The sequence below is a fragment of the Syngnathoides biaculeatus genome, chromosome 15 (assembly GCF_019802595.1).
Source record: "Syngnathoides biaculeatus isolate LvHL_M chromosome 15, ASM1980259v1, whole genome shotgun sequence".
Taxonomy (NCBI): domain Eukaryota; kingdom Metazoa; phylum Chordata; class Actinopteri; order Syngnathiformes; family Syngnathidae; genus Syngnathoides; species Syngnathoides biaculeatus.
This window is the reverse complement of record NC_084654.1, coordinates 11,198,545-11,226,507: the sequence shown is the minus strand read 5'-3', so window position 1 is coordinate 11,226,507 and position 27,963 is coordinate 11,198,545. Positions and strand designations below refer to the sequence as shown.

The window sequence follows — 27,963 nt, the reverse complement described above, 5'->3', positions numbered from 1 at the left end:
CGCGACCCTCGTGAGGATAAGCGGCAAAGAAAATGGATGAATGGATATATTGATCTTGTATTTAATTTCAGCTCAACTCTGCTCTCTGGTGGACGTATACAGCAGAAGTCCTCACGGTCACTCATCGGTTTGCGTCATTTCAGATCGTTGTTTCGCTACCTGAGGTGTTTCCTTGACATTTAAGATTATTCTCAGACACATAACAGGAAGTGAAGTGTGTTTAGAACCGATGTAAAAACTTTGAGAAGACCCGGCGACGAAGTGCGCGTGGTGGAGACGAGTTTACCAAACTACCAACAAACGGATTTTTGGATTTGTTTCTCCGCTTTCAAAGGTTTGTGTTCATTCATTATCAATCCGTCAAACTAGTTGGATGCTTTATTTTCTCTTCTAGGTTGGTAACAGCACTTTTGCCATATTTCTTTGGGAAGTTTTATTTGTGAAAGTATGAATGGTTTAAACTAGTGGGATTTTGCCTGCACATGCACACTGCGAGTTGTTTCTCATTGAAATGCTTTAAAACAGGAATGTCTTCAAAGGACTGGCTTGGAGGGTTGTTTTTTTTTTTTCTTCAATGGCCCGGTCTCCATACTCTAATAATGAGATTAAACACAGCCTGCGGCAAAAGACAGGGCGATGACACATTTATTTTGAATAATGAAATAGAAAGGTAAAAATGAAAGATTCATATGAAATCTGTTTAACTAGACCTAGACCTAAACTTATTGTTTGTTGGTATAGTTTGTAGCGTGGGTCATAAATGTAAGGTGATGTGCCCCCCCCCTCTTCCATTTTCAGCATGTGTCCCTCGCTCGCTGGGGGGGAAAAAAAAAAAAAAAAAAAACCTTTGGACATTCCTAATTTAAACAGATGCAGTTGCCCTGATCTCATCCTTGATGATGTGAGCTCTACGTTTTAAATCCTAATTAGACCCACCAGTCACATCTGAAGGCCGCTATCGTTGAAAGGGAATTAGGTAAGAATTGTTTTAAAGAGGGTGGCACGATGAAGCAAGTGGTTAGATCGTTGGCCTCACATTTCTGAGGACCGGGGTTCAAATCCCAGCCCCACTTGCCTGTGTGGAGTTTGCATGTTCTCCCTGTGCCTGTGTGGGTTTCTTCCCACTTCCCCAAAACATGAATGGATAGGTTTCCAATTCCGGCATATTGTGTGTCATAGAGGTCAGAGAACTCAGGTGATAGGTGAAGCGTGAAGATTTTTTCCATCGTTTCTGTATCCGATTGGTCGAAGGACTGTGGTAATGTCATTGGAAACCTATCTATTAAGTGGAGACTTTAAATTGCCTGTAGGTGTGAGAGTGACAGTTGTTTGTCTTTATGTGCCCTGCAATTGGCTGGCAACCAGATCAGATCCCCGCCTCCTGCTCCATAATAGCTGGGATAGGCTGCACCACTCCCATGACCCTTATGAGGATAAGGGGCTCACAAAATGGATGGATGGATGGCTGGATGTTTTAAAGAGGCTTTAAGTCACTGGTTTATTTTTCAGTTTACCTGCAGTGGCCAAGTGGTAGGACCTCATCTATCATCTGGGCCGGATGTGATGTATGTGCAGGTCACCCTCACCGCCACTTTGATCTGGGCTGGGCAGGAGAGGAGCAAGTACCAGCAGGACCCTTCTGTGGCCAAACTGACTGCAGGATGGGTAGCTTTTCCAGCAAGGACAGCCATGGAATCTCCGGTAGGTCACTGACAGAAACGGCAGGTTTTGAGCTGATGTCACACGTGATGCATAAATCAGAGAGAAGGACGCGTGGGGGCCAGTCAGGAAGAGAAAGGTGACAAAAGTGGTAGCAAGTAGAACGGTTGTGGATGCGGAGGCAGGAATCTTGGCAGATCTCCCGTGTGTTGCTCAGTGAGTGGTCATTCTCCTCGCGTCCCAATGTGATACATTTGGGCCAGCTGTGATGAATCGGCAGAATTCCCCGGCTGAGCACAAGGGCAGGGGATTAATCATAGAGGCTTAATGCTATCTGACATCCACGCTCAGTCACACAATCACACGCACGCACGCACACAGTCATTTCGTCAGTCTGCCACCCATGCGCATGGATGGACGAGCACATTAAGGTCTGGAATGAAGAAATAAAAAGGGAAGGGAGGCTTGAGAAACTTGTTAAACAATCCTCCCATTCTTTCCCAATGAGTTGGTGCATAGTTCAGCTTTCACATCATTTTAAAAGAAATTCACGGGGCTTTTGTCTAAACAAGGGGAAGAAAGAGGGACAAGGAGAGCTGGTGCTCAATGCTTTTCTATTTAATTTGGTGATTTGTGCCATGGTGTTGTATGGCAGGGTTATCAATGAAATGTTCTGTTCCTGAATGATGTGCTTTGTCGATGTTGCTCCGACATTGCCGATGTGCAAACTCACTATTAAAGAATTCCCACTGGCATGGGCAGCTCACTGAATGTTGTTTTCAATGACATGCCAGATGAGTGACCAATGAAATGTTTTCGTCGAGTCATTCTTCCATGACATCATTTCCCGATGACACTCATTTTTTTTACAATCTCATTACACCCACTCAAACTGTATTGACACGCCCTGGTAAATGTGTCGAATGTGTTTTATGAGAATATTGGATTTGTAACATTGTCACCTCAAATTGGGTGACATTGTTTCGAAAACGTTTTTTTTTTAATTTGTTGGTTAAAAAAAAAAAAGAATGTAGTTAGTGTGTCTTTAAATAATGTACCTTAAAATTGTGTAACATCATTGCTTTAAGACTATATAAAGGCAATATCAATGCAAATCTCTGGATTAGACGAGGGGTGACCAAACTTTTTCCTCCATGAGCCACATTTGGAAAAATGGATGGATGCACAGCCAACTTTGAAATATTTAAACTTTAACTTATCAAGTACGCTAAAATGAACACCCAGCACATCTAATAATCTCTAGTCACCCCTGTTTTTAAATGCCAGCGTTCATTATTTCAACAAATGAAACCAACATACAATAAAACATTATTTAAAAATCCACCCCGTTACCAATAACCTCTATAGATCATTAATTCATTCATCTTCTGTTCCACTTATCCTCACGAGGGTTGCGGGCGTGCTAGATCCTATCCCAGCTACCTTTGAAGGAGAAGCGGGGTACACCCTGAACTGGTCAACAGCCAATCGCAGGGCACTCAAACAAACAACCATTCACACTCACATTCACATCTATGGGCAATTTAGAGTCTTCAAATAACTGACCACACATGGTTTTGGAATGTGGGAGGAAACCGGAGTGCCCAGAGAACACCCACGCAGGCCTGGGGGGGAACATGCAAACTCCCCACAGGTGAGGACAAGACTTGAAACAGGGTCCTCAGAACGGCGAGCCAGACGCTCTAACCAGTTGGGCCAATGTGCTGTCCCTTCTATAACTCAGTTAAAAAAACAAATAGTGAAATCTCCAGAAATACAAATAACTGAGGTAATACGGTAGCAGAGGTATGTTGACCCACAACTGAGTTGTACTGCTTGTAGGTCACATTAAGGTCAAAAACGTTTGGAAATTATTAATTTTTACTTCACAAAAAGCTGGCCTCTGAACAGTGGTTTGTCGAGTTTGTTTTAATATCTCCTGCATGTCTCAGCTTCCTTAAAATAAATAAATCGATAAATAAAAAACAAATGAAGGAAATAAGGCAACTAATTGTATGACTTTTAGGACTGGATTTTTAGGTAGACCCACCTTTCCCGCAAAATTAGTTGATAACACAAATTCTGGTTCATTGTGTGTTTTAATAGCAATATAGAACAATTTCACATGTCACTGAATTTTGGGTTCTTTCTCCCAGGGAACCACTTGGATAGTTTCCACACTCCTCCTGCTTCCCCACAAAGTGACGAACCTGGATTTGTACCTGGTGCTCCCGAGCTCCTTCCCCCCACATCACCTAAATCTCCCTGTACGATTTTACCTTCACCTCCCGTCTCGGTGCTCGCATCCTCCGCTGTGAAGAGATCCCAGCCAAGTTCTGCCATTCCTTCTCCTGAGTGGAGACCTCCTCCTCCACGGCACAGCTCAAACAGATCAGCAACTCTCTCAGCAGTCAGTCCGGTCTCCACGAAGCCAGAAAGTACATCATCAGCGAAAGGGCACATTACTTTGGGCAGGAATGAGGGTCTTTCTACTTCTCCACCTCGGAGTGGGGTTGCACAGGCCAAGTGTGTGCCTGTCAGCCCCACAAAGATCTCTTCTACGTGTAGCTCCTCACCGGCTGTGTGTAGCTCCTCTGGGCCGAAATGGAGAGAGAGGGACAACGGTCCAAGTCACTCTTTCTTACCTGAGTCCAGAGATGTCCAGTCAGAGGAATTGGCAAGGCTGTTAGACGAGTGGCGGGCAACATTAGGGACCTCTGAAAGTCAGCATGGACCCAAAGATGTCATAGGTAAGCCTTGAAAGAATATTTGTCTGGCCATTGCAATGTCTTGTTTCATCATCGGCTCATTATTTTCTTGTACCGGAAAGCAAAAAAGTTTTTTTGACCTTTTTCTGGTTTTGTATTCATGTGTCATTATCTGACATTTTTCTTCCATCAGCAATGCTGAAACATCTCCAGGCAGAAGTGAAGAATTTGAAGAGTGCAATGCAGGTATTCTGTTATTCAAGTCGTCTGTGCTTACAAGTGTCATCCCAGCTAACTTCAGGCGAAAGACGGGCTACATATACATATATACAGTATCACAATATAGAACAAAAGAGGCTTCAAGTTGTTTAATGTCACTCCTTCTCAAAGTTTACTTTCAGAGTAAACAGTAAAGACAATAAAAAAATGTGTTACCTTAAGAACAGCACCAGTTAGCATGAGGTTAATGAAAAACCCCATTATTTACATGCTATTAAAGTTATTATCAGTACTTACAATTTTACAACCTTTTAAGCAATGCATATTTGAGCACATGTTGAAACAAGATATGTAGACAGATAGTACAATGATACTCTCTCCGTCATCCCCAAAAATTACCATTACGATAGCAAATTACTGAGTACTACTACAAGAAATCTATACTGCTTTGTTTGGACCTACAATTCCGTAATATAGTACAATGCCTCCTGGTGACCGAGGCGAGCACACAAGAAGGAGAAGCCCTATGAAATGGATTGCAGCACTAAATGGTGATGCACAAACTGTTAATATTTTCCATCCATCCATTTTATGAGCTGCTTATGCTCACAAGGGTCATGGGAGTGCTGGAGCCTATCCCAGCTATCATCGGGCAGGAGGCAGGGTACACGCTGAACTTGTTGCCAGGCAATCGCAGGGCACATCGAGACAAACAGCCGCACTTTAAAGTGTCCAATTAATGCTGCATGTTTTTGGCATGTGGGAGAAAACCGGAGTGGGCGGAGGAAACCCACGCAAGCACGGAGAGGACATGCAAATTCCACACAGGCAGGTCCGGGATTGAACCCAGGACCTCAGAACTGTGAGGCCAACGCTTTCCAGCTGACCCACCGTGCTGTCCTACAAAGTATAATATTCCTGTATTTATTTCTCTTTTTCCATATTAAAAGACAAAAACACAAAAATTGGGAAATCTTCGGAGCGTTAGGCTGGAACAGTTTAATGGTTAATTAATTTCAGTAGGGAAAAATTATTTGATGTACGAGAGCTTTGAATTAAGTATGGCCACAGAACGAATTAAAAGTCCTGTCTCAAGGGAACATTGTGTATATATGTAATTTGAGTGTTTAAATTGAAATGATTATGCTGGCATTTCAAAAACTTCCACTTTCAGAAGTGTTTTTGAAATTCAAGCAAGTGGTCAAAATGTCGCGGCATGGTGGAGCAACTGTAAAGCGTTGGCCTCACAGATCTGAGGACTGGCGTTCAAAACCCGACCTCCACTGTGTGGAGTTTGCATGTTTTCCGCGTGTTCCTGTTTTTTCCGGGTACTCTGGTTTTGTCCCACATCCCAAAACTATGCATTAATTGGAGACTCTAAATTGCCCCTAGTTGTGATTGTGAGTGCGACTGTTCTCTGTCTCCATGTGCCCTGCGATTGGCTGGCAACTACTTTAGGGTGTACCCCTGTGACCCTCATGAGGATAAGCAGCTCAGAAAATAGAAAGATGGATGCTTTCAAATGGTCCCTTCGCAGACATGTCATTGACATATGGTCTATGTTTGTTGTAATTATTCATCCTGGAAATGACACCACAACACACCCTCTTTCGCTATCCCAGTAAGCTGTGAAATTGGCCCTGCTCACTGTTGTGAGAGGCTGGAACTCTTTCTCTTTCAACCATACTTTTGGAGTCAGATAGATTTACTGTAATAGTTGACGAGAATGCGCAATTCTACAGTGAAGGAAACCTTTGTCCTGATTCTTCCAATTTCATTATATTAGTAAGGAATGTCCACAAGCATTCCCGTTTGCTTAGATGTTTGCCACTCCTCTGAAGATGTTGTAATCTTCTGTGATTTCCTGTTTCCAATCCTGACCACTCCCCTTGGACAGCAGCTTGAGGCTCTCAGCTTCCCCCAGGTTACAACAGATGGAGTGTGACCCAAAATAGGCCCTCCCTTCTTAGCTTTTCCATTTGCAGCTCTTATGATTTTTTTTGTTGTTGATTTAGTATATTAAGGGGGAAAATATGAAAAGTTACCTGGCCCAGTGTGGAAAAAAAAATGGCATCCTAAACCTAATGACTGTTTGGGACATCCTCATCAGGAACAAGACTGAAATCAAACATTTTGTATTGCGTCTCTCACAACTTTGTGGAGACATTTGACCCCACTCTTCCTTGCAAAATTGTTAGACTTCAGTAAAAACAACGGGTTTTTCGAGCGTGTAAAGTCACGGCACTGGATTTCAATCTGATTCAAGTCTGCACTTTGACGATGCCCCTCTGGGGAGAGATATAGTATGTCTCAAAGTTATTAGCACATGTGTTTTTCAAATCCACAAGTATACCTGCGATTCATACGTGTTTTTCAAATCCGCAAATATATCCATGATATACACGGGATTTTTAATGGTGCCTTGATCATGGCTCATCATTTGTAAATAAATAAATGAACAAAATATTGTAAGTATACAATATGTTTGTGAATTGTTAGAGGTGCATTTGTGGATGAGCGATTACACGTGTTTATTATTGTGACAAACATAACTCAACTTCCTGAGTTCTGAGGACCGCGGTTCAATATCCTGGGCTTGTCTCAGTGGAGTTTGGATGTTGTCCCCCTACCTGCGTGGGTTTTTTCTGGTTACTTGGGTTTCCTCCCACATCTCAGAAACATGTATGGTAGGTTAACTGAAGACTCCTAATTGCCCATAGGCGTGAATGTTAGTGTGAATGGTTGTTTTCTTCTATGTGCCCTGTGCCTGGCTGCCAACCTCTTTTACCCTTTCCCTGCCCCCGTATTGTGTGCGTGTGTTCAGAGTGAGCCACTGTTATGATTTAAACACTAATAAGCAGTTTTTTTTGTAGCCTGCTGACAGATGAGGAAGTTGATTTTTTTTTTTTTTTTTTTTTTTTAACTTTGTCATGAAAGGGCCAGTTGGTGATAGTCCACCTTGTTTAACCAACGTCAAGTTATTGGGAATTTCAGTAGGCACAGACTTTTGCAACATTGCATGGTCATCGGGGACTATCGTTATGGATTTTTAAAAGGGGCAACCAGTCGAATATCAAAGTCTGGAGGAGCATTGTGGTTTTCGTCCTGGCCATTTAACAGTGAAACAGCTCAACATGTACAGCAGGGTCCTTGAGGGTCCATTGGGCTTCTGCTAACCAGTCTACATTTGTTATGTGAACTTGGAGATGGGATTCGACCATGTCCCTTGCGGATTACTTTGTGGGGTGCTTTGGGGGTATGGTGTGCTGAACCCCCTGATACTGTGTGTTTAGTCCCCGTACAACCAGTGTCAGAGTTTAGTCCACATTGGTGACAGTAAGTCGGACTTGTTTCCAGTCTGAATTTGACTCTGCCAGGGCTGGCCTTTGTCACTGATTCTGTTCACAATTTTTTGGAACAGAATTTGTAGGCACTGCTGAGGCATAGAAGGGGTCTTTACTTACTGCATATGATGTTCTTATGTTGGCTTCATCAAGCTGTGATCTCCAACTTTCACTCCTCATTTGGAAAAGGTGACATGCCCTCTCCAGGTCAGGGATGTGATCCTGCCCAATGTGGGGGAGTTCAAATAGTTTATGAGTGAGGGAAGAATGGAACGGGAAGTGGACAGGTGGATCTGTGTACTGTCTGTAGTAATGCGGACTTTGTATCGGGTTGTGGTGGTAAAGAAGGAGCAAAGCTGAAAGGCAAAGCTCTCCATTTAGTGGTCAGTGTACGTTTCTATAGTCACGAGCTGCGGGCCGTTACCAAAAGAACAAGCCTCCAGATACAACAGAGTAGAGCCCCTGCTCCTCTGCGCTGAGAGGAGCTAGGTGAGGTGGCTTGGGCATCCTTCTGGACACCTCACCTCATGAGGTTTTCTGGGAAGATCCTACAGTGAGACCCCGCGGATGACCCAGGACACGCTGGAGAGAGTATGTCTCTCAGCTGGTTTGGGAATGCCTCAGGATACCCTGGGAAGTACTGGAGGAAGTGGCTGGGGAGAGGGAAGTCTGGGGTCCCTCCAAAATCTACTTTCCCTGTGACCCAACCTCGGATAAGCAGAAGAAAATGGATGGATGGCTCTCTCGCCATACTCCAAAACCTTCATTATGTTTTTTTTTTTTTTCAAAGCCATTCAGAAAATGTGTTTTGGACCAGTGTCCTCATGCAAAAGCTTCAGCTTGAGGTCATAAACTGAAGGCTAAACATTGTCTTCTAGTATTTTCTGTTCAAGAGCAGAATTCATGGTTACATCATGGTGGCCCGCGCACCACAAATTTGTGGAAGGCAATCAGCCCTGAGTTCCTTTGGGAATTATTTCAGACTGCCACCACACTTTAATTATAATTATACTGTATTAAATGAACTTTTACGCTTGTAAGACCGTCAATAGTAATAAAAAAAACTGGCTGTATATTTTATAAACATTTTAAGGAGCTGTTTGACCCAGGAATACAGTACAGTATTTGATTTATGTCTTGTAAGTGCAAAAATGTGCATCCTGCATCTTGAGAAGAGATAAGTAATTGAACATATGGGATGCACAGGACCCATGCAGTGTTTCAGTTTATGGTATGTTCGCAATCTCATCACACATGCTTATTTATCTTTTTTGGAGTCTCTCCTTTCTGTTTCATGTCTCCTTCCTTTCTGTTACACTTTCTCATACGCCTCAAGAGGCTTGCAAATGTAATCCCTGCATGGGCCAGCATAGACCACAGGGAGACAAAGCATTGAGAGTTATCAGTGTATTTGAATTTGAGGCAATTTTATATTGTTTACATGAGGCCTTTCTTGGCCAATAGAAGTTGCAAAGCCTAACTTTATGAACCCACTCAGTCTGCTCGGCTGTCCCCGGAGCCTTTTTGTGGGGAGCTGGTGGAAGGAGGAGGTGGGAATAACAGTGCAGAGGCGGTTTCACAATTGGGTGTTCAGGAGACAAAACTTGTTTTGTTTTATTCAGTTAAGTGAGGGACGGGAGGGGGTGACGGCTGACACGCTTGATAACACTGGCTACTTGTGTTTATGTCTGCACACGTGAGACAGGGGACTCGGGAATATACACATACAAATGCACAGGAGAGGACAAAAAATTATAATTTGTGGCTGACTTCTCCCCCTAATTGTGCCTCTCTATTATCTTCAATTCTTTCATCACCGAGCCGCCCACTCATTCTTGCGCATGAGAGCTTGACAAAGTGAAATGTTTTCTGCAGTGATCTCTCCAGCTCTTTGTCCTTCTCTATCAGCTTTAGTGCTTGCATCTTTACAAAAATCTTTTCAATAACCACAGCCTTTGTCAGAAACCTTTTCTTTTCATATTTTAATTGGTATTCCAACACTTGTTGATATAACTCTCAGTCAATGAATCAATGTACTGTACTACGAAGCCTCGGTTGATTCTTTGAAAAATCTTAGAGGGAACATGGAAAATTGCCTTTATAACACAAGGCAAGGCAAGGAACCTTATTTAGACAGCGTATTACATTCACGAGGTAACTCAAGTATACTTAAATATATATGCTTTTAAAAATAAAGAGCAGAAAATCATTACAAAACAGTTTACTAAAATCGCAATACAATGCAAGTATAAGATTAACTTTTTTTTAATTAGTTTAAAAGAGGTCAGGCATAAGCATGATAAAATTGTTCACATCAAAATACATTGAAATGTGTTTTCGTCTCCTCTCCTTAGTTCTCTCACTGTCCCACTTCTAAGTTTGCCTCTTTCATTGTATGATTTCCTGTACTTTGAGGCTCCGCCCACAAGTGTCCTTCTCCACACCAAGTACACTAATTACACTAAGTACACTAAGTACTCTCCGACCTCTGTCTCTGATCACCTAGGCTGTAGTCCTCCAGTCTTCTGGATGCTCCTCTCCTGTCTACCAAGAGCCTGTCAGACCTATTCTTTAAAACCCCACAACGTTCTTCCTTTCTCAACTTCCTCAAACACCTTGGTCTTCTTACCTTACAGTCAGTAAACCTCAGATTACATTGTTTGCCCAAGATGTGATCCTCCTTTGTGGTTCTGCCTCCGCTCTTGTAGATCACTCCAAGTTTCTGCCTCTTCTGAGCTACTACCATTACCATACTTTTTTGCAAAGTATACCACCATCTGGTCCTCCAGGCCTTTTCTTGGAGGCCATACTTACCCATCACTTCTTCTTCACCCCTTTTTTTCTTCATCAACATGCCCATTACAATCTGCACCAGTCACCACTTTCTCTGTGTCAAGGATGCTCTCAACTGCTTCGTCAAGCTCCTTCCAGAGTTTCTTTCACCTCTAATTCACATGCTATCGCTGGGGCATATCCACTAATTGCATGAAACATAATTTCAAATTTCAGCCTCATTACTCAATCTTACACGCTTTTCACCTACAGGACATTCTTGGCCAACACATCCCTTAAAAAAAGCCCTACTCTGTTCCTCTTCCCATCTATGGTAAAATAATTTGAACCCCTCTCCTAAGCTTCTAGCATTTTAACTTGAACCCTGCTCCTAAACCTCGAGCATTACTGCTTTTCCACTGGCTTTCCCAGACAAGCAACATACAGTAACAGCCTTTCTCCTAATGATCATGTCACCCATCTCCCTGTTTTTTCTTGTTATAGTCCCAACATTCCATGTCCCGAAATTCAGGTCTAGGATCTGTGTTTTCCTCTTCTTTCTGCCCAAGATTTTACTTTGCACTGCTCCTTCATCTTCAAGCAACAGTTACTGAATTTCCACCTGATCGGGTATGGAATTTTTTGGATCAACTTTCATATTTTTTTGTCAAAGTTTTAAGCCGGTATGTCATCACTAGCCACAACATTTTGTTACGGCATATATTACAAATATATGTGACATAACTTGATATAAAACCACTTCACCCATTCTTACTGGTCTTGTTTCCAGTGTTGAGAATTGCCTGAAAAACACAAAATATTTCCGATTCATTCAAAAATGTCACCACTGTCAAACCATAAATATTTAGCTGGTATAGGAAGTATAGATCAACATAATCAGTCTCTTGTTCACAATCCTTTCTATCCCATTGTTCAGTTGAAAAACTGGCATGGCTGTCTCACACATGAGACTGTTTGAATGACTAACTGTACCCCTTTAAAGTGCCATCAGAAAGAGGAAGTACACCAGTTACAGTGTAAATAGTGCACATTTTTTTTTTTATTGATTTTGCCATTCATCGTCTTTATTGGGACACTTTGGGAAAAGCTGTTTTCAGTGCACAAGGCGATGTCCTTGGTTGAAGGAGTTTGGTGTGGGAGAACCCCATCAAACACTTTTGTGATGAACTAGAAATGAGATTGAGAGCCATGTTCTGCATCATCAGTCACAATTGGCCTCACACATTCTCTTTGGAATGAATGGACAAACATTCCCACACTGCAAAGTGTTTGAAGTAAATGGAAGTTGGAGCTGAAACACCCATTTTTTTTTGTATTTGCACATCCTTTAATGGCATTGTGTACCAATTATTTTACCCTTACAGTCTACTAAACAAATTGCCTTAATGTACAGTATTTTTAGTGCAGTGGTTAGGAAAATGTTGATAAAATGAAGTCGCATTCATAAGCAATATCAACATAAAGTAGATCCTATTATGGGCAATCTGTCTGCACTTACTGTATGTGCACCATCTGTCTTCAATTGTCTGAACAAACAATAATGAAAATACTCAATTTCTGCCTGTGTAATCATATTTTTTCCCTTCTGGATATTTTTCAAAACACAACTTTGGCATCAGTTCCATGCGACCAGTTTCAGGCTAGTCATTCCCAGAAAGTCTCTTTTGGACCTCTGCTGCCTGACCATAAGCTAAACTGAAGTTTATGTTGAGGTTGAAAAGGTTGTGTGGAATAAAAAAGTATTGAATTTGTCTAGACTGTGAGGAAGCAGTTGTGATGTTGGATCTGAACACCGTGGTGAATTACACACACTGTAGAATACATAGCATTTGCTTGCCCCCCCTTCCAGTGTAATATCAGTGTGCATTCAATGTAGATTGTTTCATCTCCCAAGTTCTTTTCAGGTAAAAGGAACATGGTTTACTTAAATGTTCTTTGATTCATTTTGGGCCCATATAAGAGACTAAAGAAAGCTTTGAGGGAGAAGCACTTTCAGAGTTCAGATATTTATCCAAGAATGTGTCAAAACAGAGGGAGAGAAACTGGGTGGAGAAGACAACCAGAGACAGATGGACTGAACAATAGCTTTGTGAGAATTTTCCAAAAATTCTGATGTCAAACTAGGCATTTGTCTGTGCACTGTGTAGATTTGCACCACATCTGGTCTTGCTGTGGACCATGGGTCAGCTCTTCCGGGACTATGTTTGGGTCTGTGTGTTCATCCTGACAATCCACACCCTTATCGCAGTGTGAACTGAGGAGCACCCCTTCCTGTTTCCTTAAACAGACTTGCTCCAGTTGGAGTGATCATGCCCAGATAGCCAAGATTACACGAAGCTCCTCCAAGTGGCAATGTTTTAATATAGAACTGGGTCTTAATCAGGCTGTTTGACATGTTTCCTGTATAGAGTGTCAAACTGCAATAAACTGAAATGTCAGATAAGTTGATTGTGGAGTTTGGTGGTGAGGAAATCGAGTAAGGAATGTGTGTGTGGGGGAGCGAAAAGAAATGTGAGATGTGTCTGTTGAGGATAATGGGGTCCAGCTGTGGTCTTGAGTCACTGGTCAGACTTCGGAGTTTTGACTTGGCTCCGTTATTACTTCCTTCTTTTCATCTCCATCCGCTGTTCATCTAATTACTCACCTTTCTCCCCTGTGCTCCTTCAGTGAACTTCAAAATCATCTGGGTGATATTGCTTCCCTGTCTGTCTGCTGCCTCCATTAAATATGTACCACTGTTCCCTTATTTCTCATTGAAGCTTGACTTTTACGCTTGTGACTGCTCCATTTTTTGGTCACTACCAAAAGGGGCATTTTTTTTTTTTTGTGAGTGCCTGAGGGTTTGCGCTCAAAGTTCTATCACACAATCATAATAGAAACAATTTCAGCTTGATTGTTATCAAACCCTGTAGCTCAAATGGGTAATACCTCAAAGAGAGGAAAACCCGTATTTAGATAGAGTACAAGTATTAAGGATACATGTTCTTCACCTCCCTCCTAATCATTTGACAAACATCTTTTTTTGTGGTTTCAAAGTTGGTTTCATATTTCAAAAAGATGTGCCTCCCATTTTGTCCATCAGAGCTTGCAACAGTAGATCATTGAATTCACATTGATTTCCTCTCTTTGTGTAGTTGCGTAATGTAATACAGGTTTATAAAGAAAGAGTTTTGCTTAAGACATGCAAGATATTTTCAAACTTTTTTAGTATAAAGGAAAACAAAAACAGCATGACACAGACACACACACAAACAAATCTGTTCATTTTCTATACTGCTTATCATCATTAGGGTTATGGGTGAGCTGCATCCTATCCAACTTGTGGCAATCGAATTACAGGCCACATCCAGCAAACAATAATTCACACCCATATTTACACTTATGGACAATTTAGAATGGGGATCACTAACATGTTTCTTTTTTATATCACACTTCCACTGCGGAAATTTGAAACTGGCAATTAAAAAAGAGCCATAGCGGCTATACAGTAGTTTAAAGGTATTTTGGCATATGACTAAACTCTAGCGTTCAAGCTACTGGGCGCGACAACAGTGGGAAGAATTACCTTAGAATAGTTTCAGCAAATTTTTTTTTCAACATATTTATCAAACTGGTAGACCTTCACATTATTCAGTACCGAGGAATCGCTGTAGCGCTCTGTCTCAAAAACATTTAGTGAGCCTCTATTTTGAGTCTTTATGGTAGCTAACATGGATGTTTTGAGGATGTGGGAGGAAGATGGAGGAAGATTCAAACCCAAAACCTAAAAAATGTAAGGCCGACAGAAGAGCAAGTTGAGAAATGGCTCAGTCCTCAGTTGTGGTTTGTCACTTTTTCTGATGAGAAATAGAAATCTGCTATCATAGTCGACTAAATTTATTTTATTTCTTTGATGCCACCTCATTCCACAAGAAATCTTTTAAGTAAATTTAAGGTGACATCGCTAACAATCAAACAAAGGAAAAACTTCATCTGAAAGCACAAAAGTATCTAAACTATGTTTGTTCATTCAGAACGAGCGAACGGAATGGCTGCAGTTTCAGGCCGACCTTCAGGTGGCGGTGTCAGTGGCTGACCGTCTAAGAGCCGAGGCCGAAGAGGAGTTGACTGCCCTCCGGACGGCTAATAAAGAGGTGGAGAGGGAACTGGCTGCTGCCCTGCACAGACAGAAGGAGACTGACATGCAACTTGTAACTTTGAGAGGGGAGCTGGAGGAGAGCAGGCAGAGGTTGGCTACTCTGAGTCAGACTCCAGACAAAACTAATGCCCAAGAAGGAGAGAAGACCGAAGCATTGAAGAACTCTGACGGCGGCGAGGGGGGTCAGAGGGGCAAGGAGAGCGGTGTGTACCGGCTGGCGGGGTGTCCAAATGACACCGTGAAAAGTGTTGTCAAAGAGGACTGTGTGGCTGTCACTAAACGATACCTGAGAAATGTAACCAATGAAGGAAGGAGGAGGGAGGAGGTGCGATTGGATGAGGCACGAAGGACAGCAACTACTGAGAGGTCAAGGTGAGATAAACAGTTCTTAGTCATATAAATACTCCATTAGCTAACACAGCATTAGCTATTAAAAGCCAACGCAAGAGCTAAATGAAAATTAGGCCTTAAAAGTGTCAGATTTTCACCAAAGGCCAAAGAGTCAATCTATTTTATTTAGTTTGTGGGCAGGATTGAGGATTATGGAAAATGAAAAGGGTGCTGCTGTTAAATACTGTTAAAAGTTGTGTTGCAAGACAGACTAAAGCTATCAATTCTTACATCTGCACCTTTTTTTGAGTCTCCTCACAAAAATTAATAAGCATTTATCTTGTCCTCAGCCAGTGGTTCCCAAACTTCTTTTGGCATGCCCCCCTTTTTGGAGATGAAATTGGTCCAGAAAATGGATGGATACAATAAACCTAGCACAAAAAGTAAAGAAATCTACATTCGGTCGATTTTGTCATGATCCTGGATTCCAGCCACGGCTGGGCGTGGCCATCTAATCGGAAGGGTCACACCTGCGTCTCATGACCTCCGATTAGACCCAGTACATATAGGACCCGGGGGACGACAGAGACTCTGCTAGATCGTTGCCTCTCATGCCTCGTTCCCGCACTACCGTACTCCTGACGTCTACCTCCCGTGTACCGACCAACGCCTGTCTCCCGACCTACCCCGTAAGCCTGCCGTTACTGATCTTGCTGCTTGTTTGGACTGACTCCCTGGTAACCGACATTGGAATGAATAAAGGCTTATTCCGCACTGCTTACCTTTCACCTGAGTCGTGCATTTGGGTCCACCCCCGAGTCTCGTCCGTGTCAGAACGATCTAGCCAAGAACATGGACCCAGCCGACTCTGAAGCCATTCGCCGTGCGCTGCAAGTGCAGGGCAAACGCCTGGGTGAGCAAGAGGCTGCTCTCCAGGGTATGACTCACCAGATCCAGGAGCTCTGCACCCAGCTGCAACCGTGGCTAGCCTCCCAAGCTAGCGCGGCCGCTCCTGTGCCTCCCCGTGCCACCATCACTCCGCTCTCTCGACCAGAGCGGTTCTCAGGCGACTCTGGTAACGTCAAGCCCTTCCTGGCGCATTGCGATCTCCACTTTGAGCTGCAAGCTTCCGCTTTTCCCACGGACCGCTCCCGGATCGCCTTCGTCATTTCTCACATGACAGGGAGGGCGGAGGCATGGGCCACCGCCGAGTGGAGCCGTAACTCGGAGACCTGCCGCTCATGGGCGAGCTTCGTCTGCGCGCTCACCCATGTGTCTTAGTATGCAGCTCCGGAACGCCAGGCGGCGTCGTCACTCATGACAATTCGCCAGGGGCGTCGCCGCGTGTCCGACTACGCCATTGAGTTCCAGATTCGGGCTGCCGAGAGCCGCTGGAATGAGGAAGCCCTCCATGACGCGTTTTACGAGGGACTGCCCCCACAGATCCGTGGTCACCTCGTGGCCATGGATCTTCCGCCTTCGCTTAACTCCCTCATCGCATTGGCCCTCAAGGTGGACCAGCGCCTCACCGTGCAGAGACAGATGGAGGGTCTGAGGGAGGAGGAGAGGGAGAGTCGCAGTCCGGTTGTTTCCACTTCCCGGCCACCCGTGTTGTCAGCTTCACCGGAAGCCATGCAAGTGGAGGGGGTTGGCAGCTCAGCGGAGGAGCGCTTACGTCGGCGACGAGAGGGACGCTGTTTTTACTGCGGGCGTTTGGGACACTTGATCGCCCGTTGCCCGACTCGACCAGGGCATTCTGACATCAGGATCGCTACTCCGGTGAGTGTGCGGTACACCGCGACGGGGTCAGGGAGGTCCCTTCTTCACCTCACCTTGGGAACGGACTCCCGTTCATGCTCTGTGACGGCTTTCATAGATTCTGGGTCGGAAGCTAACCTGATAAATCCCCGCGTGGTCGAGGAGCTGGGGGCGGCAACCTTCCCCATGCAACGGTTTCGTCACGCCTATGGTGCCAACGGCAAGTTCCTTTGTCGGGTTACACATCGTACTCAGACGCTACGTATGAGCTTTCCGGACGCTCACTCGGAGCGAATTAGCTTTCATGTCTTCGACGCACGTAGTAGCGACATCATCTTGGGCAGTCCGTGGCTCAAAGAACATAATCCGCACATAGATTGGACCACGGGTCAGATCAAGACTTGGGGTGAGGACTGTCTCAGTCGTTGTTTCGCTGTCCGGAGAGACAGGGGTATTCAAGTCGCGCCGGTTCGGCTAACAGAACCTGGTACCACCCTGGACCTGACCGCAGTGCCCTCCTGCTATCATGACCAACGGGAGGTCTTCTCTGAATCTAAGGCAAAGTCTCTGCCGCCACATCGGTCATACGACTGCGCGATTGACCTCCTGCCAGGCACCTTTCCTACCAGAGGGAAGCTGTTCTCTTTAACAGGACCAGAGCATCAAGCCATGAGGGACTACATCGAGGACTCGCTGGCAGCCGGACTCATTCGCCCCTCATCTTCACCAGCCGGTGCGGGGTTTTTTTTTTGTCAAGAAGAAGGACTCCACGCTGCGACCCTGCATCGACTACCGAGGACTGAACGACATCACAGTCAAGAACAGGTACCCTTTGCCGCTTATCTCTACAGCATTCGAACTCCTACAGGGAGCCCGGATCTTCACCAAGCTCGACTTGCGCAGCGCTTACCATCTGGTGCGGATTCGGGAAGGGGATGAGTGGAAGACGGCGTTCAACACCCCCACAGGGCACTATGAGTATCTTGTGATGCCCTTTGGACTGACAAACGCTCCGGCCGTCTTTCAGAACTTCATTAACGACGTGCTCCGGGAGTTCCTGAACAGATCTGTCTTTGTTTACCTGGATGACATTCTCATCTTTTCAGCAGACCTAGCCTCTCACATTCAACAAGTCCGAGAGGTGCTCCGGCGTCTGCAGCAGCACCAATTATACGTGAATATGGATAAGTGTGAGTTCCATCAGGCATCCGTGTCCTTCCTGGGCTTCGTCCTGGCTGAGGGAGAGATACGGATGGATCCCGGGAAGGTCGCTGCGGTGGCCTACCCCCACCAACAGGAGGGACGTGCAGAGGTTCTTGGGATTTGCCAATTTCTATAGGAAATTCATAAGGAACTTCAGTTCCGTGGCCGCTCCTCTGCATTCGCTCACTTCGCCAAATACCACCTTCGACTGGTCCGGGACCTGCCAGGAGGCCTTCGGCAGGCTCAAGGCAAGTTTCACTACTGCGCCCGTTCTCATTATTCCGGATCCCGATAACCAGTTTGTGGTGGAGGTGGATGCGTCGAATTCAGGAATCGGAGCAGTCTTGTCGCAGAGGAGTCCCAGGGATGGAAGGATTCACCCGTGCGCGTTCCTGTCTAGAAAGTTGACCCCGGCAGAGAGGAACTACGACGTGGGAGATAAGGAACTGCTGGCGGTCAAGAGCGCGTTGGAGGAGTGGCGGCACTGGCTGGAGGGCTCGCAAGTACCGTTCGTTGTCTTCACGGACCATAAGAACCTTGAATACCTGAAGTCCGCGAAGAGGTTGAACACCCGTCAGGCCAGGTGGGCTCTATTTTTCACCCGCTTCCACTTTAAGGTGTTTTACCGCCCAGGCTCCAAAAACGGCAAGCCGGATGCACTCTCGCGGATCCACGAGGGAGGGCGCACTGATTCAGACGCCGCTACTATCCTGCCAGCGGTGTGCTTCGTGTCCGGGTTCACCTGGTCGATCGAGTCGCGGGTGAAGGAGGCCCTGGAAGAGACACCGCCACCCGCGGATTGTCCGTCGGGCCGTCTCTTCGTCATCCCATCTCTGCGGGGAGACGTCATCAACTGGGCCCATACCAACAAGACGGTCTGCCAACCGGGTATGGCGAAGACACGGTCAGTGGTCGAACAAAGGTTCTGGTGGCCTAACCTCAGCAAGGATGTAAGGGAGTTCGTCAACGCCTGCCCGGTGTGTGGTGCCAATAAAACTTCCCGCCTACGGCCCGTTGGTGAGTTGCAACCCCTGTCCATCCCCTTTCGTCCGTGGTCACACATCGCGATGGACTTCGTTACCGGCCAGCCGCCTTCACAAGGGAACACAGTGGTGCTGTCCATAGTGGACCGATTCTCCAAGATGGTCCACTTCGTGCCGCTCCCGAAGATCCCGTCGGCCAAGCAGACAGCCCAGTTGGTATTAGACGAGGTCGTCCGTTACTACGGTCTACCCCAGGACATCGTTTCGGACAGGGGTCCGCAATTCAGCGCCCGTTTCTGGAAGGAGTTCTGCAACCTCATCGGCGCTTCAGCAAGTCGGACATCGGGTCATCACCCAGAGTCTAATGGCCAGACTGAGAGGATTAACCAGGAATTAGAGACCGGTCTTCGATGTCTGGTATCTAGGGACCAGAGCACGTGGAGCCAGCACATCAAGTGAGTGGAGTATGCCCACAATTCCCTACCCTCCGCTTCAACAGGTATGGCTCCACTCCATGTCGTGCATGGGTATCCTCCGTCCCTGTTTCCTCCACTGGTCACAGAATCCACAGTTTCGTCGGCCCTGGCCGTGGTGCGACGCTGCAAACGGACCTGGAAAGCAGCTCGGAGGACACTGCTGCGAATGAGCAGCGCCTACAAGGCCGCAGCAGACCGCAAGAGGAGGGCCGCACCAGAGCTCAGAGTGGGACAGCGAGTGTGGCTCTCCACCAAAGATCTCCCGCTGCAGACGGAATCCCGCAAACTTGCTCCCAGGTTCGTTGGCCCGTTCCCTGTTTCCAAGGTGATTAACCCGGTCGCCGTCTCGTTGAAACTGCCCAGGTCGATGAAGGTGCACCCTACGTTCCACGTCAGCAGACTTCGCCCAAATCGCACGTCGTCGCTGGCTCCTCTGCTCAAGTCCCCCCCGCCCCCCCCGCATGGTCGACGGTGGGTTGGTGTACACCGTGCGCCGGTTGCTGTCTTCCCGACGCAGAGGGAGGGGGGTCCAGTGCCTGGTGGACTGGGAGGGATATGGCCCGGAGGAGCGCTCTTGGATCCCCTCCCGCTTCGTCGTGGACCGCTCCCTCATCAGGGACTTTCACGCGGCTCACCCTGATGCGCCTGGGCCGTCCAGAGCCGGCCGTTGAGGGGGGGGTACTGTCATGATCCTGGATTCCAGCCAGGGCTGGACGTGGCCGTCTAATCGGAAGGGTCACACCTGCGTCTCATGACCTCCGATTAGACCCAGTACATATAGGACCCGGGGGACGACAGAGACTCTGCTAGATCGTTGCCTCTCATGCCTCGTTCCCGCACTACCGTACTCCTGACGTCTACCTCCCGTGTACCGACCAACGCCTGTCTCCCGACCTACCCCGTAAGCCTGCCGTTACTGATCTTGCTGCTTGTTTGGACTGACTCCCTGGTAACCGACATTGGAACGAATAAAGGCTTATTCCGCACTGCTTACCTCTCACCTGAGTCGTGCATTTGGGTCCACCCCCGAGTCTCGTCCGTGACAGATTTCTTTGTTGTGGCAATGTTTCTTGGTACTAAATCTTTGTGATAGAAACCCTGTTTATTGCAGTTAAATGGTTCCATTTTGGTAAATAACACGCATTTGTGGGATGAACAGCAGAGCTGAGTTTGTGGGTTGCGCCCATGAAAATGCCAAAGACTCTGCTAATGCCACACGGTTTATTTTGCTGTTGCCCTTGACTCTCATTTGGTGTTTTGCGGTTGGAATGATCTAAGTTTACAACCATGAGCCTCAGTATGGTGTGTTCATGCTGGTTACTATTGTAGTCTGGTCATACACTGTTGTGGGATGGCATCCCAATCTTGAAACTTCATTAGTCCCAAATCATCCAATATGGTTGTGTTGCAATCAGCATGCCCAGGCCGATCCTACAAGTGTCGACTTTGGTTGAGGTTAGAACATTCCATCCTTTCTACTTCCAAATTTTTACTTTTTGATAAACTATGCCTTGTGAAGTTGAGTGTTGTTGTCTTGAGGGTTCGGTCAGACTGTGGTAATGTGTGATTTTTACTGCTTGCAAAATTAAAAATTGGTGCTTCTCTTCATTCATTCAGATTGCCTTCAATGATGACAATCCTCATTAGAAGGAAATTAAGGAAATGTGGCCCCACACCATCATACTGCCTTCACCAAAAGATGTTACTCTGTCAGTTCAGCACCAAAGCATTCTCAACGTCTTTTCCTTACTTTCAAACTATGATCCAGCTACAGTAGGCAGAACCTGGATTCCTCTCTGAACATAACATTCCTTCACATGTTCAGTTTCCAGTGTTACTGACACCAGAACAAATGGGCCTGCCATGGTAGGCCTTCTGGCTGCCTTATAAGACCAGAGATTGACTGCCTCTAGTCTGTTTCTGATTGCCTCGACAGAGAGCCATCATCTACTGTATATCATTCCGCAAACTTTGAGTTCAAATTTGTAGAAGACAGTCTATGGTACCTCAGTGTTGAGAGGATGTCTTCTTCGGGTGTGATCTTTGGACGCACACTTCATGGCCTGTCTGTGAAATCCCCCATATGGACCTTTAGTTTGGAGCTGGTCCAAGAGCTGATTCCAAAAAAGCCACATATTGGTTTTGCAGAACAGTAGCCTGAAGCACAGGCTCTCTCCATATCAATGAAATGTAGTATTCTTGGAGCACACAAAAACTGACCAATGGTCCCAAGGCTCATGCTGACAAGTGTATGGGGGTTCCAAAAGCTCAAAACAAGAGTCAATGGCTTCGCAAAATAAGGTGTTTGGCACTGGTAGAGAAGATTTGGCAAATGATCCTTGACACAACTCACATACTCAGCTCTGCTGCTCATGCCAAAAATACATGTTCCTTGCAAAAGTCACACCATTTGCAAAAACAATGGTCTTTCCAACACTTGAGTAGTTTATTGCCAAGAAGCATTGTTATAACAAAGAAATTATCTACCAACCACAATTTTCCTTACTTTTTATGCTGTTTATATTATTCATTCCATATTGGCATTTGTCTAGGAATTTGCAATGGTATTTTATAATGTTTTTGTCCTCAGTGCATTTCCTTCATTGCTGTTTTATCTCAGCGATAGCCTCTCAAACAATTTGTGAAGGAACTGCAATTTGTCTCTAATAATTTTACTTTTAATGTTGGAGTTTGCAGTAGTGTAGTCTCATACCCGAAGACAAAGGTTTTTTAATGCCACATTAGGCGTTAGATGGACAAAAAAAAAATCTCATTTGATTTCTTCTACTGTGGCATAATACTACAGAAATCTGTCCAGATTACCAGCGTACTCGGATTCCCTCACATTACAGAATGGAACTTCCCTGTCAACCACTTCCACAACATCTGAATCATTAAATAAGGTAAGATCATTTGCCTTCACAGTGTTTTTAAATAAGACGTGCTCTTCAAAATGATTTTAATAGATGTATATATTTTAAGGATATGGTACAGTTTAGAGGACGAAGAGGTCTGGACCAACAAGAAAGCCGTTCAAACACGGATGCAGGTGTGACAATTTAAAATTTATTTTGACCATGTTAAGTATATCTTTTAAATAATCTTTGACTGTCTTCAGCATGAGTTTTTCTCTGCATGTTTTAGTGCTGGAGGCACGGTGGCCTCACAGTTCTGAAGATTGGGGTTCAATTCCTGTGTGGGTTTTCCCCGGGAACTGCGGTTTCTTCCCAGATCCCAAAAACATGCATTAATTGGGCACTGTAAATTGCCCTGAGGTGTGATTGTGAGTGCGAGTTTTGTCTGTCTCCATGTGCCCTGCCATTGGCTGGCAAAAAGTCCTCCTGCCCAATGATAGCTGGGATTGGCTCCAGAGACCCTTGTGGGGATCAGCGGCTCAGAAAATGGATGGATGGATGCATTTTTTTAACACTATGAAATCAAACCTCTCTGTGTGACGGAATATTATTATTTAATTGCCTGTCATGTAATGAAGTACTTTTTGATTGCAGGGAAACGTGAAGAAACTCTAAATAAGTATAACTCAACTCTCTCTGACCTGCCATCAAACAGGTGAGTTGAGTATCCACGAGAACACTATTCAAGGCAAACATTTGGGTCCCGTGCTATTTTCTAGAAGGTCTAAAGATTTTATCTCGTTCAGGTCCCAGGATGGTTTCAACATGCTCCTGCGTCGCCATGGAGGCTCAAAGAGGAACTCACTATTACGTTGGTGTCAGAGTCAAACCCAAGGCTACAAAGTAAAACTTGAGACTTGTCTTTGTTATGTACGGAAGCATAATGCTGCCACACCCAAAAAAAATATATTAAATGAAATGAAATGAAATTATTCACCTTATAACGTGTAATTAACCACATTATAACGTGAAACATATCACGGTATAAAATGAAACATCCGCATTATAACATGAAACATATATTTTTTTTCTGGAGTGGCAGCAATACGCTTCTGTAATATGCTTCTGTAGATATGAAGTACAATTTTTATTGAGTGAGTAGTTAGTAGTATGGGATAACTATATAACTGTACATGCTTACAAGTTCCTAGCTTGCATTTACAGCTGCTCAGAGAATATTAGTTTGAAATAATTTGTATTTGGTCTTTCATCAGCCATTGTTTCATTCACTAAAATGGCATAATAAATTGAGTATATAATAACCCCCACTTCACGGGTTCCAGCCTGTGTTTTTATGAAAGAGTTTATAAAAAAGACGAATTGACGCACTTTGTAAAAATATCTGCAACTGCATGTCTGAATATTAGTGAGTCGACTGACTACATTTCAAGGGCATGATGGGACTTTTGTCTATTTTTCCACATTATGTGATATAATTAGACACGAACTTGAGCATTCTCATTTCATTTTCTTTTTCTCTAGAATATTGACATTACCAATTTTAGCAGCAGCTGGGTGGATGGCCTTGCTTTTTGTGCTGTTTACCACACCTACCTCCCCTCACATATTCCTTACAGCAGCCTCACTCCAGATAACAAGGTAAGATTGGTCCTTTTGGATGTTGTTAATAATGTTGTTGCAAACACATTCATAATTTGGTTGCCTTGGACAAAAATCCAATAACTCAGTATTTGGGAATACTATTCAGGGGATGGTGAGAGTGTGTAACCACATACTGTACATATTGCTGTATATTTGTTTGTGGAATTCTGCTAATCATAAAAGCAAGCAAACACTTTCCTTTTCACAATGCTGAGCTTATAATGAAGAGTTTTAGTAATAACTTGAAATTGCTGTATCTCATAATAATACTAATTATTATCATGATTATAATTGTTTGTATTCGTCCTTGATTAGTGTTGACTAGTTAAATGGACATTTCTCGTGTATTAAAAATACCGTAGTCATGGAACCAGTGAACAAACTGTGTAGTATGTTGTAAATATGTGGTGTAACGGGCCTTTCATACAATGTACTTAGTGTGGTACACTGCGCCATCAAACAGTCCATGCAAACTTAGGCAGGTGGGCGCACCCAAACTAGAAAATGTTAAATTCAGGAACTGCCCGCTGTGACAACATCATGGCACATCCAATACAAGAACTAGTGGTGGAGGGATTTCAGCTTTAACAGCAAAACACCTTTTGTTGTCTACGGTGAAAGCACCATAGGCGGTGTCCCAGTGTCCCAAACTCTGGCACAAAAGACACACAATGTACCATGATATGCTAAAAAGAAGCTGGTCCCAGCTGAGCCTGAAGTTCGCCTTTAAATGGTTTTCATGGAGCTGTAGTTAACAGACGAGCCTAAACTCATCCAGATCCTGCCTGCCATTAGAACCAGATGAACGCTTAGCCTCCTTTTAAGCTGTTGTTCATCTCATCCCTCCGCCTCCTTGTTATAAGCAAAGCCAGGGTTTTCTGTTCAAATGGTGACAAATACACATTGCTGAGCTACAGCATACTTTACACCCAAACCAGTGGAAAAAGCCACCAGGACACTTCTTGTGCGGTAGCTTTGCAACCAGTGCCAAATATAGGGACAGTTGCACCCTGCTGCCTTCATCCATGCAGTGCAGTGTGTAAAAACTTCGATTCGTAATATCATAAAAATGGTTAGCACATCTGCCTCACAGTTATGTGACTCATGTGGAGTTTGCATGCGCTTCCTGTGCATGCGTGGCCATCTCTCCAACATTTCCAACTCTAAGTTGTTCATAGGTCCAGAATGAATGGTAGTGCGAATGGTTGGTTGTCTATATGTGGCCTGCAGTCGACTGGCGAGCAATTCAGGTTGTGCTCTGCCTCTCGCCCAAAGTTAGCTGTGATAGTTGGCAGCACAACCACAACTTGAGTGAGGATTATGGGTCAAATATGTCTTTTCCCAGGTCAACACTTGCACTGCGATGAAACCAAAGTATTAGGAACACTTTTCTGGATGATGTAATACAATTCGACAGCAGTATGATTAAAGATAAGAGGAGATTAACAATTTGTCGTAAATGTAACACTCACTAACTTGAATAATGGAATCCTCCATCTGAGTTTAAATATGGACAAGAGTTGCATTCAACATTCTCTTTACAAAGACTAGTAATGATCAGTGAACGGCGGGAGGAAAAAAAGTGTTCACACTAACACCGTTAAACATAACTCTTTTCTTGTAATTATTTGTCTGATAATGCCCTTTAAATGATATATCCTTAATTAATAATATGTGTCTCATTTGTGACAAGTAATAATCCTATTCTCAGGTAGCTAAAACAAGTCAAGTAACATTTTAGAAATGGAATAGTATACAGTCATGTTGAATTAAAATATATACACGCTTGTGATAATCAAAATTAAGTATCACTTTAAAGCTCTAGTATATATTGTGGTTGATGAGCGTAGAATAATAGAGACCACCTCAAAACATTTTTACCATCCAAGACAGTATTGATAGTTTAAACTGTAAATACAGTATAACAGAAAACTATGATCATTTCAAATTAATAACAACATAAAAATGAATGCTTTACATATGATTTGATCTCAAATAGATGCACCTGAAGTGTGTCTGTAAATGCGCCGATGACGCTCATAGCTTCTTCTGCCTCCTAGGCTAAATAAACTGAGCTCCATCCCAACATATAAAGCTTGACTTTAAGTAACCCAACAAAACAAAAAAATCCATTAATAGACATCTTACGGCATCTTAAGGTGTTTCAGAAACAGCACAAAAACATAAAATATGCAACTTTTTCTGAATCTTTTATAGCCCACTGGTTCATAGTTTTCATTTCTTCGCAGAGGGACAATCTCAGTCTCGCATTCAAAACAGGGGAGAGTGTTGGGATCGCCCAATCTTTGGTAAGAAACTCATCCAGAATAGACTATTTGTTGTTGAAGGCTGTTAATAATAATCATTTGTACTCTGTATGACAAACACTAATTGTCTGTTCAACAGACCGTTGATGACATGCTGCATGCAGGTGGTCCTGACTGGCAAAGGGTCCTAAACTATGTGGAAAGCATGTATCGTCACTTTGAGATGTGACCGATGAAGGTACTAAAAGTCAATGCTATTGCTTCAGTTGAAATATCAGGCCAAACTAAGCATAACGGTGGTGACTGTTTGGCTTTATGGGTTTCTTCTTGATATTTGGTTCATTCAGAAAAAAAGTTTACAACCTTTAGCCTTTTTATCTTGAACTGAAGACAAAAATAATCCTGTGTGAAGAAATGTGACTTTGTAGTGACTGAGTCATCTAAAAAGCATTATGTCTGGTATATATGTGCAGTGTTGTGATGTACAGTATAATGTTTTCCCCGTGTATACTGAATGTACAGTAATTGTTTATTAAAGTTGTTTCTAACGCTGTAAATACAAAGCTTTAACAGAAAAAAAAAAGCAAAAAGAATGTTTAAAACTCAAAACGATTTTGGTAATATCTGTCGAAGAGAAAAAGCAAAATCATACTCTGAAGTACTTTTTTTCTTTTTTTTTTTTTTAATACTGTACTCAAACGGATAAATTGTACCAGAGGTTACCAGGATCATTTAGAAAGCTGGTACAGATTGTTTCCTCAATACTGTAAAATCATTTTTAATAGTTAAAAAAAAAAAAGAAAAATGATCTGTGATTAACCGTTATGTAGTTATAATGCAGTCTAAGATCAAATCCTGTCAATTATTTTTTAATTACATTTCATTAGCATGTTTTTAAATTATGATTCATATCTCACTCTGAGTAAAATGTTTGTATCATTCATTCATAAAAATTAATACACTTATATTAGGGGCATGCTGTAGTACTGTGTTCAAAGTGAAAGTTACCTTATTCTGGTCAGGCCCTATAATAAAGTGTAAAGCACATTTATGTACTGTAAATGTCTCCACACTGCTACTAAACTCACACAACGAGTACTGTATTGAAGCATGCTTTTGCCCCAAATCTGCACGCAGATGTCATTGTGTACATACTATTTTCTGACTTTATTATTTATCATGTAACATATGTAAAGCTTCGCGGAAACCTTTCGCTCTTGCCAACGTGCACTTAAGACAGTACTTTGTTTATCTGAGAAATCAATTGGAATTACAGACTGTTGTTGTGGTCATGTATGGACTTTTTGGTTACAGGAAAAGTGAATTATTAAAGGTTGAAGTGTCCAGGTTTGACAGTGGTAAATGCTCAGGGATGTGCATTAAGGGGGGGTCATATGCAAGGCAGCGCACGCTTGCGCGCCCATCACACTAATACTGACACAGCGAATGCCTTTTTTACTTGTTGAAATTGAACTTTGTACTGGTGGTAACATGTACATGCCAAATATTTGACAATCCTTCATTGTAAAATGTTAATAAGTAACCAGTGTTAATACCAAAGAAATAAA

At 43.9% G+C, this 27,963-nt stretch overlaps 1 protein-coding gene across 3 annotated transcripts; it reads left to right on the top strand.

Moving 5' to 3' along the window:
• The first annotated feature begins 44 nt into the window (after positions 1-44).
• Positions 45-27,963, top strand: LOC133513642 (cytospin-A-like). 3 transcript variants are annotated; one of them, XM_061844592.1, is made up of 12 exons: positions 45-334; positions 1,576-1,701; positions 3,816-4,409; positions 4,561-4,613; positions 14,737-15,233; positions 22,430-22,514; positions 22,594-22,660; positions 23,121-23,181; positions 23,273-23,369; positions 24,009-24,125; positions 26,378-26,437; positions 26,535-27,963. In XM_061844592.1, the coding sequence occupies exons 2-12, from the start codon at positions 1,662-1,664 to the stop codon at positions 26,622-26,624; spliced, it is 1,761 nt and encodes a 586-aa protein (XP_061700576.1). In that variant the 5' UTR covers positions 45-334; positions 1,576-1,661; the 3' UTR covers positions 26,625-27,963. The 3 variants fall into 3 exon arrangements, with proteins under 3 accessions (XP_061700576.1, XP_061700575.1, XP_061700574.1); XM_061844591.1 differs by having other exon boundaries at positions 47-334; positions 1,510-1,701; positions 22,418-22,514; XM_061844590.1 differs by having other exon boundaries at positions 48-334; positions 22,418-22,514.